This window comes from Lygodium microphyllum, chromosome 15 (assembly GCF_053477565.2).
Source record: "Lygodium microphyllum isolate KBCC chromosome 15, Lygodium_microphyllum_v1.1.10, whole genome shotgun sequence".
Classification (NCBI taxonomy): Eukaryota; Viridiplantae; Streptophyta; class Polypodiopsida; order Schizaeales; family Lygodiaceae; genus Lygodium; species Lygodium microphyllum.
In genome coordinates, this window is record NC_141149.1 from 40,758,369 (window position 1) to 40,773,471 (window position 15,103).

General features: G+C 46.2%; 1 protein-coding gene across 2 annotated transcripts in view; it reads left to right on the forward strand.

Annotated features, from left to right (window-relative positions):
• The window catches only part of LOC148024453 (vacuolar protein sorting-associated protein, putative (DUF1162)), a 233,987-nt gene that overhangs the window by 207,244 nt on the left and 11,640 nt on the right, over positions 1-15,103 (forward strand). Inside the window, exons 45-46 of one of the 2 annotated variants that reach the window (XM_087694080.1) lie at positions 14,581-14,650; positions 14,785-14,979. In XM_087694080.1, the coding sequence (XP_087550206.1) occupies positions 14,581-14,650; positions 14,785-14,795 (81 nt within the window). In that variant the 3' untranslated portion in view covers positions 14,796-14,979. Of the gene's footprint in view, positions 1-14,580; positions 14,651-14,784; positions 14,980-15,103 lie in introns of those variants that run through there. The other variant, XM_087694079.1, reaches the window with a different exon arrangement.

The window sequence follows — 15,103 nt, forward strand, 5'->3', positions numbered from 1 at the left end:
AAAGAAGGACAATCGCATGAAGCAATGACTGTTTTGAAGGCAGCTCAAGAGATTAAATATGAAGTAATGGTCACCATCCTTTTGGATGACGAAAGGCGCAACAAAAGTACTAACATAATACCTACAACCTTCTACACCAAGAAACAACCATCCAAGTGTTGATACTTCAAGCGTATTGGTGACACTCTTGACCAATGTTGCAAGAAGAAAAACAAGCAGCAAGATAAGCAACATGCCCAATATGCTAGTGCCAATACCTTATTAGATATGCACCTTGATGAGCCACTTACTAGTTCTGTCAGGGTCCTTAATGTATCTGTTCAATCATTGTCTCTTGGCAATGATGAAAAAGTATGCTTTTTGAATCGAATCCTAATTAAATAAATAATGTGTTTTGGAATTAGACACTGACCCTGCCAACATATGTGTTAAAACCTTTTGAAACACTTACTATGTGGGGTAGTTTGTGCAGATTTTTATCCAAAAAGTTTTTTAGTTTCCTTTTATCATTCAATTACGAGCTATGTTTCAGGGGGGATTGTAACCACTTACCCCATGACCTTTGAGTTGATTCCAAAAGCACCCATTTATTTGGCCTTTGGTAATGGTACATAGTGCCTCTGAGCTAGGCTAGCTTCAGTCTCTGAGCCATGCACACACACCTTTGAACCATGCCTTACTTCGGGTCCTTGAGTTTTTCAATAGACTATATCATGATCTTTCTCTTGGTGCATCTCTCTCACTTATCGATATCCTTTCTAGAATCATTGTATTGGATTAGATACTGCCTCTTAGAGGTAAGAGCTTCCCTTTTCCTTTTTCATATGTTTTGTGTTATGGTTTCAGCCACCCATATCATGAAGGGGGGATTTGTTAGATTTATTTATCCTTTTGTGTGAACACACATTATTGTGTGTAAAAGTGTGAATACTATTACTATTACTATTACTTTCAAGCCTATCACTATTACTTTCATAACAAACTATCACATCAATCTATTTAGCTTGTTGTGTTCTTGCAAGAGCTCTCTCCCTCTCTCTCTCTCTCTCACACACACACACACACACACACACACACACACACACATATACAGCACTACTGTGCGAGATGCATTGAGGGAGCTAGACACACAGGCCTCTCTGGATGAGTTTACAGGACAGTTGGCCGAGATAATACACACTTCAGCAGCCTACGCTTTCCCACACACTACACCGTCAGATAAACCTCCACAAGGTAATGCCTTATAGAATGGCTGGTATGATGAGTGTAGAGAGACACGAGCACGTTTTCAGCGAGAGGTGGCACTTGGCATATGTACATATAAGCATGCTCGAACACTCTTCAGACGATTGGTACGCAAAAAGAAGTGGGAATACCTGAGCAGACTAGAAACAGAAATGTATTCCATGTTCTTGGGATAGGACAACAAGAGAGCATGGAAAAAGATGCATGAGAACTAGCCACCCTTATAGATTACTAGACAGGATGATTGGCATGGATATGCTTGCACACTCTATGATGTTCTTGGCCAAGAGCCTATGCCACTCCCCTCAACCTCAAGACCAACAAATTGCAGATTTTTCACAGAAAAAAAAGTGGAATGCCATATGGAAACTGAAAAATGGAAAAGCCCAAGATCATGATGGTTTAGTAGCTGAACACTTTGTGCATACTTGTGATATCTTGGCACCCACGCTGGCTCACATCTTTAATAGGGCAGTTTGTGAGGGATTTCCAACCTGTTGGTCAGACCATATTATTATGCCGCTCTTTAAGAGTGGAGACCCCGCGCTACCTAGTAACTATTGAACTATCATGATTGGACACATGCTGGCCAAAATATATGGCTCTATCGTGGAACAAGCATTGAGTGAATGGGCTGAGATCAAAAGGCCAGGCTGGCTTCAGGAGGGGATATACAACTCTAGACCATATCTTTACATTGAGGGCAATCATCGAAGAAGGCAAGGCATTCAAGAAAAAGATCTACTGCTGTTTTGTGGACTTTCGCAAGGCCTTTGACACAGTGCCACGTGCTAGACTCATGAGAAGAATGCAAAACATTGATGTGCCTGTAGAGATACAGTGGAGTATCTATGCCTTGTATGAGACAGTGACGGGCAGAGTACGAACACCTGAGGGCATCTCAGATATAGTCAATAGCACCATTGGGGTGAAACAAGGCTGTCCACTTTCACCGACACTATTTGGGTTGTACATAGATGAAATTTCAGAATATGTGGATAGAACTGGTGGAGCCGGAGCCAACCTAGCTGGAGTGCTGATACCATTACTGCTTTATGCCGATGATATTGTACTTATATCTGACTCACCTGAGGGACTAAATAGACACTTGGATGCATTATCAGCTTTTTGCAGAGATAGAGATCTTAAGGTGAACCTTGGGAAAACTAAAGTTATGGTATTTAACACTTCAGCTGGTTGGGTGACAAGATCTGAGCACCAATTTACTAGAGCTAGTGGAGATGGTTAGGCAGTATGTCTATTTGGGGGTCACATTGAAGGGACCATAGTTCTCTTGGAGAGAGACATCAGAGGCTCGTTTGGCAAAAGCATATGCAGCCTTACGTGCATTGGAGAGGCAATGTGCTCACATACAATTTCATGAGCCACGCACCAAATTGTGGCTTTTTGACACCCTGGTTACACCCACACTCCTATATGGGGCAGCTATTTGGGGTCTGAGTCTCTTTCACATGAGGAGACAGTCTTTGGGAGACCAGGATGGACCAGAGAAGGAATACTATGACGGGTGGGAGCATATGGAAAGACCACTGGTCATGATGATCTCATGTATGATACGAGCGAAGAGCTCGACCCCACGTGAGATTATCAGAGTTGAGTTGGGAGCATCACCCATGGTGGCTAAGGCCTTGGTCCAGGTAGTGACTTTCATACATAGACTATGGGAGCTCCCCCAAGATAGATACCCACGGCTAGCCCTGGCCTCTTCTAGACAACTAGCAGCAGATGGTGATAGACATTGTTGGTATGCTCAGATGAGTACATGGATGAGTCTACATGGGCTGGAGATTGACAGACTACCCCCCTTTTACTATAGCCTGGATTGCCCTACACTTGACCTAAGCCGATTAGAGCTAAACCATGTGATCAGAGTAGACATACTTAAGTTAGATACGGAGAAGACCTGGATCCGACCCCCCTCCCCCCATGGCACGAGGATGGCATACTACCAGACCCACTTCCTTCAGGTATCTGAGGATGGTTTCATCACCGGACCCAATTACATGGACACAGAGCTGCCTCATGGACTACGCACAGTTATTGGTCAGATTCGCACCTCATCCCACCACCTAAGGATTGAGACAGGCAGATGGGAGGGTATACAGACAGAGGAATGCATATGCCCACTATGCGACAGAGAGCCAGAGACAGAGGAACACTACATTTGCCCATACACTGTATATTATGATATACGAGATAGATACCAGTGTCTGTTTCGAGAGGGTTTTAGACCCCTGAGATAGATCATGCGGTTTGAGGATCAGAGATGCTTCGGATTCTTCCTCTTGGAGCTCCAGAGGCGCAGAGCAACAATTCTATGGAGTAGGAGGCCCCCACAGCTCAGCTCACATAGACAGAGAGCAGTCACTGACTTTTTCACTGATACACGACAGAGTATGGCAGATACCACTACTACTGCCACACAGCCTACAGGAGTACATCATCATTGGACCTCATCTTCTGTAGGTGTCCCTTTGGATAGAGCAGTGGCACTTAGCCGGTCTAGGTGCCCACGTCCACCCGGACGAAGGCCTAGACATCCACACCACAGACAAATTAAAGCCATCATTGAGCGCCACAGGAGACAGATGCCGAGACGTCTCAGCCATGCAGAGATACACCTCCTTAGAGGACAAACATCTCATTGATGGAGAGTTATCCTTTTCTACTTTCACTTTTAGATCATTGACATGTTTCCCTTTTATAGGACACTATTTCATTTTTTCAGTCTTATAGGCATGTTTTTCATCTTTTCTTATTCCAGATGAGAAACACACCATCATTGTATGTATTGCTTTGGTCTCAAAGGCCACGTTGGCCTTTTAGAGACGTTAATATACTCTCTCTCTCTCTCTCTCTCTCTCTCTCTCTCTCTCTCTCTCTCCACCATGGACTTCACCCTCTATAGCCTGTTGGTCCATGTTTGTGAGCTCAAAACCCAATGGCATCAGGAGTAGGAGATTGTATATTCAAATGACTTGATTGATTCAACGTGTTTTCCCTCGCATGAAATAGTAGAGATTGCAAAGAAGGCTAGACAAATTCTACACTATGGGATAGAAAGGCAAGCATGAATTGAGTATCTTTGAGACTCATATGCACTATATGTTGATCCTTACATGGAATGTAGGAGGCTTTGGTGGATAACTATTGCAACCTCATGAGGCACGACTTGAATAGAGCATTAAGGGGAGGATGAATAGATTTTCCACAGAGATGCCATCTCAATGTTATAGGAAGCTATCTCCCTAGGATAGAATTTAACATATCATGCAATAATTGTGGGGTGAAGTATCTACATTTGTGTAGTAGAATAGTGGGCTGCACGATTCGGGTATCCTAGACCTAATGCCACCAAGGTGGTTCTTATTAGAGTTGATGTTGCACTCATGGGACTATTGGCTAGTCATGCCCCAAATGGTTAGTTTCGGAAGCAAATTGGGACTATGCCTAGTCAATCTCTCTCCTTGGTTGATCATCGTGTAGTGGGCTGACTTTACTATGGTGGAGGCTTTGGAGGACACGAGGGACAGAGCAAGGATATCATTAGGAGGGGGCAGATTATGAGGAGCTTATTTCCTAGTTTAGGAGTCAAAATCCTTATTGGTATGTGGACCCAAACCCATATTGGTATGTGGACGCAAGTGGAGGAGATTATAGAAGCAAAAGGTCATATAATAACTCTAGTGTCATGCTCATTCCAACGAATTTGCTTTTGATGCTTCATCAACTCTTAATCAAACAATTTTCGCAATTTCAATTCTCACCCAATTCACAAATTCCATCTTCTTCAATTGCATACACTTAAATATCTTTCCACAATTGAACACACTAGAGAGTACCAGTCCATTAGCTGTGTAATCCACAGGTCTAAATCTTATCCCTCAACCAAGCGGTGGTAGTGCAAAGGTGTTGGGAGCTCCACTCCTAAATCTGGGACGAATGGAGACCTTCAAAGAAGGGTATCCGACGTGTCCATATGAACCCCCTTCCATCCCCTCAATCTCTTGTGTGGCCTCAAAGCTTGTTCACTTGTCAATACTTAATGGGCCTTATTGCAACTTTTCAACACATGTACCTCACTGGTGAAATGCCTCTTCAAAGCAAACAACTAGTGTCACCATATCATGCATTTGGATGTGGCATGAAATACCTAGTCACCCACTAATTTATTCAATGCTAGCCATCTATCTAATACCTCACCCAACCTTCCGGTCATCCACTATAGGCAAGCATGCATGAACTCACATGGGCTGAGATTCAAAATTCGCAATTTGGTATTAGATCATAGCTAGTAGTAAATCCATTGTTGGGTTTCACTCACACCTACGCTCATAGAGGAGTGTCGATGATCTTTAGTAGGACACTGAGGCACTTTTTACTCTCCGTACGAGAGGTTTTTTCCCCCAGATTTATTTCCTTTATTTTGTGCCGATGTTACACAGTTTTGGGCACTTATCATGTTTCACACACTTCGGGTGTGAACACCCTCTTACAACCCTAAGGTTTAAGGGTTGTACTTTGTACCTGCACCTTACACTTCACATTATTGCATTGGGTGTCGTGCTCTAACACTTTACACTGTCTATAGAGGAGTGTCGATGGTCTTTAGTAGGACACTGAGGCACTTTTTACGCTCTGTACGAGAGGTTTTTTCCTCCAGATTTATTCCCTTTGTTTTTTGTGCCTATGTTACACAGTTTTGGGCACTTATCATGTTTCACACACTTTGGGTGTGAACACCCACTTACAACCCTAAGGTTTAAGGGTTGTACTTTGTACTTGCACCTTACACTTCACATTATTGCATTGGGTGTCATGTTCTCACACTCTACACTGTCTACTCCACTTTCAACTGAGCTTTGATCCCTTCCTGTTCTCACAATTGGTATCAGAGATGTGTTTAGCTCAGTCTTCTCTCCCTTTGCTTTGCAACCAGCAGCACGGTCCAACTCTGCTGTGGCCTTAACCTGGTCAGCTGCTCGTTAGCACCACTAGCTGACGTTTGCATCAGAGGTTGCCACCTGCTCCAGGAGTCCTCAAGGGAATGCCTTCTCCTCCACTTCCTAATATTGGAAGGTAATATTTGAATTCACAGCAAGGTATTATTGGAAGAAAGGATATTCCTAATAATAGTTATGAAGTGGAGAGCCTTCTCAAGGGAATGCCTTCTCCTCCACTTCCACGCATCTCTCTCTCTCTCTCTCTCTCTCTCTCTCTCAACCCTTCTCTGAAGCGGATGAAACTTTTTTGAAGTGCAAGCTCACTACTCATGGAAATGGGATGCAAGTCTTATATGTATATATATAGATTCTATGCTATTTGTTGTATAACCCTGAAGGCATACAATATTGTGGCCAAAATGAGCTATAAGACCATGAGTTACAATCATTTGCATGATGGTACAACTGTCTGAGCAAGACATATAACACAAAGCAAATAAGAAAGAAACTAAGGCTATGCGTAAAAGATAGAACTCTTTCTAGTAACACGTAGCTCATATGGCACTATCTCATGTGGATATGGAGGGCCTAGATAATCTCTTGTATTCACCTATGAAGATGTCATTGGCGTCTGTGTCGAGGTCTAGGATATCTGGATTGGCTAATTTCAATGGATCAATCGATCAGTACTTGCTGTTTGTTAGTGAACTATGGCAGTGAGAGAGTCTTCTGTGTGGATTGGGGCGATGTCATCGGCCTCTGTGTCAAGGCCTAGTACATCTGTATTGGATAAGCTGAATGGATCAATCAATCAATACTTGCTGTTTGTGTGTGAACTATGGCAGTGAGAGAGTCTCCTGTGTGGATTGGGGCTATAACTGTACTGAGGTCTCTTAAGTCTCCGTCACAATGAATTCTATGAGCTGCGTGTAGGAAGGGCCTTGGCGTCCTTAAGTAGTTGTACTCTTAAGGAGCACGTCACAAAGCCGTCATATTTGGAAGAGGAAGAGGGCAAGGCATGGCTGATAGGCAAAATCCATGACTTTGGATAGTAGTCCAAATCCATCTCTTAACAAACTCGAAATGGCCTTGGACCTCATAATAAATTGGGCAGTGACGACATATATAATGCTTCTCTATCTTTCGCTCTAACAAACATATCTGGCATACATGCTCCTTTGGTGGAATGGGTCTATATTTGCCCGTCTCACACTAGAGTTTATGTGAGGAGGTGCGCAGCTGGCCAATATTACATTTGATCCCATGTGAAAGGTGGGTGTCCATTTATATTGGGAGAATAATAAATCCATCATTTGTAATATGAAGAAAATGCACGCAGTATGAATAAATCCATTTCTAGTATGAAGAGGTAGTGCATCAAGGTAGTGTCAGAAGGGGGTTAACTTGTCCATGTTAAAGCCATGTAGCTCAAACCAAGCCATCATTGCTGCATACCAACATGAAGTATCACCCTCTTTGGAAGCTGCCTAGAGGACTCAAGAGCCACCCTTGCATGTCTGTCTGGGTAAGTCCCATAGGCTATGTATGTATTTGATCGATTGGGTGAGGGCCTCTACCACAATTGATGTAGCTGCTAGCTCAGTTTTGATATTCTCATGTGCCCCCCTTGCTGCAATTTGTAGCCGCAAGCATGCCATCTCCACTCCCACTCCCACTCATCTCTCTTTTTTTTTTTTTTTTTCGTAAAAGGTAATTGTATTAATTACGAAAAAAAGTTACAAGTTTACACGATTACAAGATACACGATGGCTCTAAGCCATCATGTGTAAAATCTTCCCACTCATCTCTCTTTTTTTTTTTTTCGTAAAAGGTAATTGTATTAATTACGAAAAAAATACAAGATTACTTGATTACAAGATACATGACGACAATCCAAGCCATCATGTGAAGAGGTGCTAAGTACTACAAGTTACAATTTCATGGCAAGGATGCGGAGGAAATTGCCATATGCCAAGGACGGAAGTCCTCCGTAGAGAGCAAATCAGAACGATGGAGAAGAGTTAACTGCCAATACAAGAGGCCCTTCAGCCTCATAATATGCCGTTGAACATTATGGGCGGAGTCAAACAGAAAAGCATTCCGAATGGTCCAGTTATGCCAACAGCCCTAGTATCGAAGAAAGTGATACATGAGCTTCATATGTGGCTGTGCGGGAGTAGGGTATTTGGGCTGGCCCAAAACCCAATCAAAGGGGCGCAGTGTGATACCAACCACCCCTCGCCAAACGGCCGACAAAAATAACCAGACTTTCTGAGCGACGGGGCAAGAAAGAAATCGATGGCGGGCGGATTCCATAGTAGTGGTGCAAAAGAAACAGGTGCCATTGAAGATTCGTCGCTTGGAAAGAGCCGAAGCAAGCGGAAGACCCCCAATCATCACTCTCCAAAGAAAGACTTTGTATTTAAAGGGTGTCTTGTTGACCCAGCCCTCCATCACAGTTGCCCTCCACCATGATCGGGATTTACGCAATCCCCATAAAGCATTCGCTTTAGTAACTAGCCATTGATTATCTTTAATCAGAATATGATACACTTGGTTAGCAAAAGCTTTGCTCAAATGCAACCGGCCTTGTAGGTCCCAATCTTGCCAGGGATGATCCGAAGCAAGAGCAGGGAAGGGTTGTCTACTCTGGAGCACCGTCAAAAGCTGTTTCTATAAAGGCCTATATCCACGAGGGATCCTGAAAAGCCTCCGAGCAGTACGAAACGATATAAGCACATTGCGACTGGCAAGGGTGGCATCCGCAACTGAAGACAAGCCCAAACGTGCCATCCGGTTGAATTGTGGTCTAAGCTCATGTTTACCTTCCCACGAAAGTAAATGCGAGACTGCCAATAATTCCAATTGAAAAGAGTTAGTAGCCAAGCGATCCTCCGTTTGGGTGCCACTGAGCCTTTTGAAGGACGTGTTTCCAGGAACACACCAAATGAGTAAGCAGCGATGAAGAAGAACTGGAAAACCGCGAATCAGCATTAAGAACGTGCCACCAAGAACTCCGGAGTTGGGTATTGCCATGCCGAAGCCCATGGCCCTCGAGGAAATAACGGGCGATAGCGACCCACGGATGATGATCATCCGAGCACATGGCGCGGAAAAGACACCTAACGAAGCGTCTGCATGTGAGTTTGAGCATCTAAAATAGCTCCGCCACCCATGCGTTTGGGGGTGCACACATGCGACCACGAGATCCAGGAAATACCTGCATGCAATGAGTCCTTCTTCCATAGCATGAAGCGAATAGACTGAGTGAGAGCATTCAGAGTCGTAGGAGTCCAAGGCAACAATGGCAAGAAATATGTGAGCATTGGCAACATAATTATCTGGGCTACTTTGAGGCGAACATGAAAAGGCCAGGCCTGAGACCTTCAATACATAAACTTGGCCACCATTTTCTGAGAAATCCATTGCAGAAGCTGCTTTGGGGGAACATCAACACCCAAAGGGTATCCAAGATGCCTGACAATGGAACCTCGAGGAACAACCAGACCCTGCCAGTCCAAGGACTGCAAATCCGACTCCGTGCAGCTTAGAATGGCTGATTTGAGGGCATTGATACGAAGGCCTGACGCCTGCCCAAAGAGACCCCAAACATCCAATGCTTTTCGAGGGTTATCCTTGTCCGCACGCAAAATCATAAAAGTATCATCCGCCAGGGATTGGCTAATGAAGTGTTGTCCTGTAGGAAGCGACAATCCGGCCAACTGGGAAGAGGCGGCCATATGTGATAACATGGAAATAACTGGATGTGTCGCAAGGGCAAAGAATAAAGGGCTCAAAGGGCACCCTGTCTGACAGAACGGGCAAGGACAAATGGCTCAGTAACACCTCCGTTCAGCATGACTCGCGAAGACGCCGCAGCACTAATGGTGTAGATCAAACGAGACATCCGAGCACCAAAGCCCATAGCAGACATAAGGTTAGCAACGAAAGACCAGTCCAGATAGTCAAAAGCCTTTTCCAGGTCCAGTTGAATCAGTACCACCTCCTGATTAGAATGCCGGGCATAATCAATGGCCAATTGGGCATTCAAAACATTGTGTAGAATATTTTGGCCCTTAATGAAACCATACTGGAGAGGGTGCACAAGGGCAGGGAGATGCTTATGGAGCCGATTCGCCATTACTTTGGAAAAGATTTTATACATTGAACCCATCAAAGAAATGGGGCGCCACTGTGTCAACTTAGATGGCGAAGGAACTTTTAGAAGCAGTTTAATAAGTCCTTGTTTCCATGAGGGGGGCATGATTCCCGTTTCCCATACCTGCTGAAACAAAGCCTGCAATGGTTTCGCCAGTTGGGTAGCAAAGGCTTCAAAGAACTCATTGGTGAGACCATCCCAACCCGGACTTCTATCTTTGGGCAAGTGTAACAAGACATCCATAACCTCTGCTTCATCAATATCTGACTCCAGAGTAGCTTGCATGTCCTGCGGGAGCTGATTGCGGACCAGGTCATAAAAAACCGAACGGGGCTGAGTAATTTGGGCCGAAGGTGGAGAAGCGGAACCGAGAAGGTCACGGAAATAATTCCTGCACATATGAACAATAGTCTGTGGATCCAGGATAAGGTGGCCTTGTGCATCCTGGAGTGTGGTCATATTCTCTCGAGCAGGAGAGGCATGGAGAGCTCGAAAGAACTTATGGGTCTGACATGCACTATCTTGCAAAGTCTCTGTCAGATGTTGCAATTCGGCCTGCTGATACGATTTTAACTGGAGTTCTTTAATAAGATCGGCCACCTGCATGGCCAGTGCAAGCAGAAATGCATCATCCGGAGTGTCCACCAGAAGGGAGCGAACCAAAACCAGCAGGCCCTCTGCTGCCTGTCGACGGCGCCAACAAAGAGAGGCATGATAGATCCCATATTGCCGAGCAACCTGCTGCACATTAGAGAGCAATCATGCAAATGACGCAGTGCCCTGAGAGGAAAAGTCCAAGAAGAATCTGTCAAGCAATTGCTGCATATAGCCCTGAAAAATTGTATGCTTTAAGTAGGACGAGTTAAAACGCAAAGGGAGTCTCTCCAGAAATTACTTGAAAGGGGCAATGGGTTGTGCAAGCAACTCGAACTGCAGAGGGAAATGGTCCGACAAGACATATTGCTGTAACACTTTTATTTCGAGCATCTCAGGCAGAAAATCATCATTCTGCATGATATATATACGGTCCAACCGCGACCATGTTGTGGCATACTGGGCCGAATGGAAAGTAAAGCCTGGAGAAGACGAGTGTAGCCAGGACCAAAGATCTTGCTTAAGAACAGCAAGAGCCAACTCTTGCCACATACGACTTTCCGGTGCATCCATGATCGAGTGCTCCGATGTAGACTGGGAAGAATCAACACACATTGAAATCCCCCATGAAGAAGCCCCGTCTGCCAAGTGACAAGGAAGTCTGCAAAGTCTGCCAAAGCTCCCGGCGAGATAACGAATCATTCGGAGCATAGAGGCCAAGTAACCATAGGATTTCCCCTTCGAATAAGATTTCAACCACCAAAAAGCGGCCATGAACATCATTTTTAATAAGAACAGGCGGGTATTTGGCATGTGCAATCATGAGCACACCCGAATAATGCATGGCCTGTGTTCCTGCATAGAACAAACGAAAGCCATGGCAATCCACAACTTTACCGACGTCACCGTGACTCTTGTGCTCAACAGCGCACAGGACATCCCATTGATTCTCATACAAGGCAATCCACATGGCATGTTGCTTGTGGCGAGAACAAATTCCTCGCACATTTCACGTGGCTATTTTCATGTGTATACAAAACACAATCAGGTACGAGGCACAACTTGCCTCGATTTGACTTTGTCGGCGAGAATGTCCAGGACTCCCTCATCCAAGAAATCCGCCAACGCGGCAAAAGAGTTCTGAGGACCAGATTTGGAAGTAGACGGCATATCTGCTTGCTTGGGGTTGGAACGTGGGTAACGACGGTCCCACGGAGTAATGACGTTGCCTCTGGTATCAAAAGCCAGCTGTGCAGGTGGACCCTTTAGACGATCCGAATACATTTTCCTGGCGGGCTGATGACGGGGAGCTGAAGAAACCATAGCAGGAGCAGAGCGCTCGGAAGACATCATTTCCTTCCTGCGCATATATGTTCGCATGGAATCTTGTGAGGTAGTAGGCACAGTACTCTCCATGCCAGCACCAATCCTGTTGCCTTTTTTGGCACGTACTTCAACCCAATCAGTGGCACGGGAATCCAGACCCGAAACCTGTTGTTTACCTTTGGCTAGAACTTGGGGCGGGTGGATAGTATCCAGCGACGGAGCATCACACACCATATCTTCCACGGGCGGAGCAACATGACCCCCATCTGAAACGTGTTGTTGCTCTGGGCATTCAGCCATAAAGTGCCCCAATTGTCCACAGGAAAAGCAATGGCCTGCAAAATTGCTCCATTTCAAACGAAAGTGTAACGGATGCATGCCAGAGCAATTGAGGCGTAACCAAGCAGGCCGTTTCCTTGCAGTATCCCATAACATGCACAAGCGGTTGCGATTCACAGCCCTGAGACTGGGAGGGACCAGAACCGTGCCCACAGCGGCCATAGTATCCTTCAATAGCGGCCAATAAATAGCCGAACAATTTTCCACTTCTACCCACACAGGGCATTCACGTTGCAGAAGGCGCTGGAAATCTGCCATCGGGCGCCATGGAACCACATGAACCAACCGACGATCAAAAAACAAAGGCAGTTTAGACAGGAGAGCAGCACGGTGCGTCTGTGTTTTCAAGAGGACCTCAAAAAAGCCTCGGGATCCAACAAAAATCTCTTCAACACATTCCCCTTGTAGCAGACTCTGCAGCCATTGGCGAATACGGGAAAGCAGCGGGATGCGACCAGTGAAGAAGAGTATCACCGCGCGATCATAAAATACCGAAAAGGAGCGTAGGACAGTTTTTGGGTCGACGGTAGCTTCCGGAACATCGTCTGGAGCAGAGTCAGAGAAGGCTTCCTGATTATGTTGAACATATTCACCAAGTAGAGTGTTGGCAAATTCCAACAGATGCTCCCAGTCCACCTCCTGAGAGTCCACTGAATCCGAAGCAACCTGCGCATAGGAACGATCCGGAGTAACACCTATCTCTTCCGGGGTATGCTTGGTACGTTTACCCGCACGCTGGATGTCAGGACCGGGGGGCAATTCTTCAATGCACGGAACCATATCCTCCGGTTCCTCAGCATCAGAGTCCGGGCCAAGTGCTGCCACCGTTTGGTCTATGAAATCCAGATCCAACCCAGCCATCGTGTATGACGAGCTGATCTCGAAGGACTGACCGACAGTGCAGATCAGTGTCGGCTGCATTAGAAAGCTGCACCCCTATAAGCTGGTTGCGCACATGGCGGAGGACGACCCGCAAGACGTCACACGGACAGGTTGCAGGCGTTAAAAGTCTGGGGCGACCACCACGGTGGCTGACGGGCGAGGGCAGCGTCTCTCTCTCTCGCTCTCTCTCTCGCGTCTTCTCAGGCAAAACAGGACATGCACTGGAGAAGCGGCTTCAGGCGTAGCCTGTCCCAATATCGCGAGTGACAGGGCACAACCCTGACAGGGCACGTGCAAGAGGGCGAACCACAGGGGGGGCAGAGGACGGCAGGGCTGGACAGGCAATGAACGAAGGCTGGGGCGGCGTTCAACAGGGCCCAGGTCCGACTGCAGGACGGGCGAGGCAGCAACGGCGCAGGGCAGGGATCAGGCGCGGGCAGAAACCCTGACGCGCAGGGCGGACGGGCGCAAGCCAGGCGCGGAGCCCGCAGGGTACGCGGACGACAGCGACTGCTGACGAGCAGGCGCCCGACGGGCCAGACGGGTGCAGGAGGAAACGTAGGGCGAAACGGCGACGCGTGACGGACAGGGCCGACAGGTCAGACGACCGTCGGCAGGGCGGCAGGGGCAGGCGGCGCCATCACGATCCTTCTCCCCGCCATCGCGATCTCTCTCTCTCTCTCTCTCTCTCTCTCTCTCTCTCTCTCTCTCTCTCTCTCTCTCTCTTCCCACTCATCTCTCTCTCTCTCTCTCTCTCTCTCTCTCTCTCTCTCTCTCCCCCCTGCACGGACGGAACATTTCTGAAGTGCAAGCTCACTACTCATGTAAATGGGATGTGAGTCTTATACATATACATTCTGTGGTGACTGTTGTACTAACCCTGAAGGCATAGTCTCTTGTGAACTTTTTTTGAGTTCCCTTTCTTTTTTTTTGTGTGTGTGTGTGTGTGTTGTGCTTTTTTTTTTTGGGGGGGGGGGGGGGGGGGGTCGTTCCCTATTGACACTATAGTGCCATAGGTTTAACTTAGATTGAATGCATTTGGTTAACATGAATTGAATGTTCTTTGTACAGGGTCTTACAGGTTTACTCCAGTCTCCAGTTAGAGGAGCAGAACAACATGGAATTCCCGGAATATTGTCTGGTAAGGACATTTACCCTTTTTAGATTTTTTTTCTTTCCATTCGTCACAGCCAAAAGCCTGTTAAAGAAACTCAATGACTCTCTGCTCACCATGTTCCGGCTGCTTAGTATATTACGCTTATGGTTTGCTTGCAGGTCTTACCTAATTTGTACGAGCAAATCATACTGTTTTTCCTTGCCTTTTACAGATTCTCTTTGCCCCCCCAGCACCTCTTGTACTTAGCTTCTCTTTGTTGTAGCTTTCCTCACTTTTAATACCTTGAACATGTGAGCTTGTTGTTAAGTGAGGACTGTTTCCATATCTACTGTACTGATGCTTGATGGTTAGGAAGGTCTCAAGCAGTGTGATCTTGATTCTCATAGATGCCTTATGTAAGTAGGTGGGTGGGTATATAGGGAGGGAGGGAGGTAGGGTGGTAGCCCTGCTGACATGGAGCCAGGCAGGCAGGCAAGC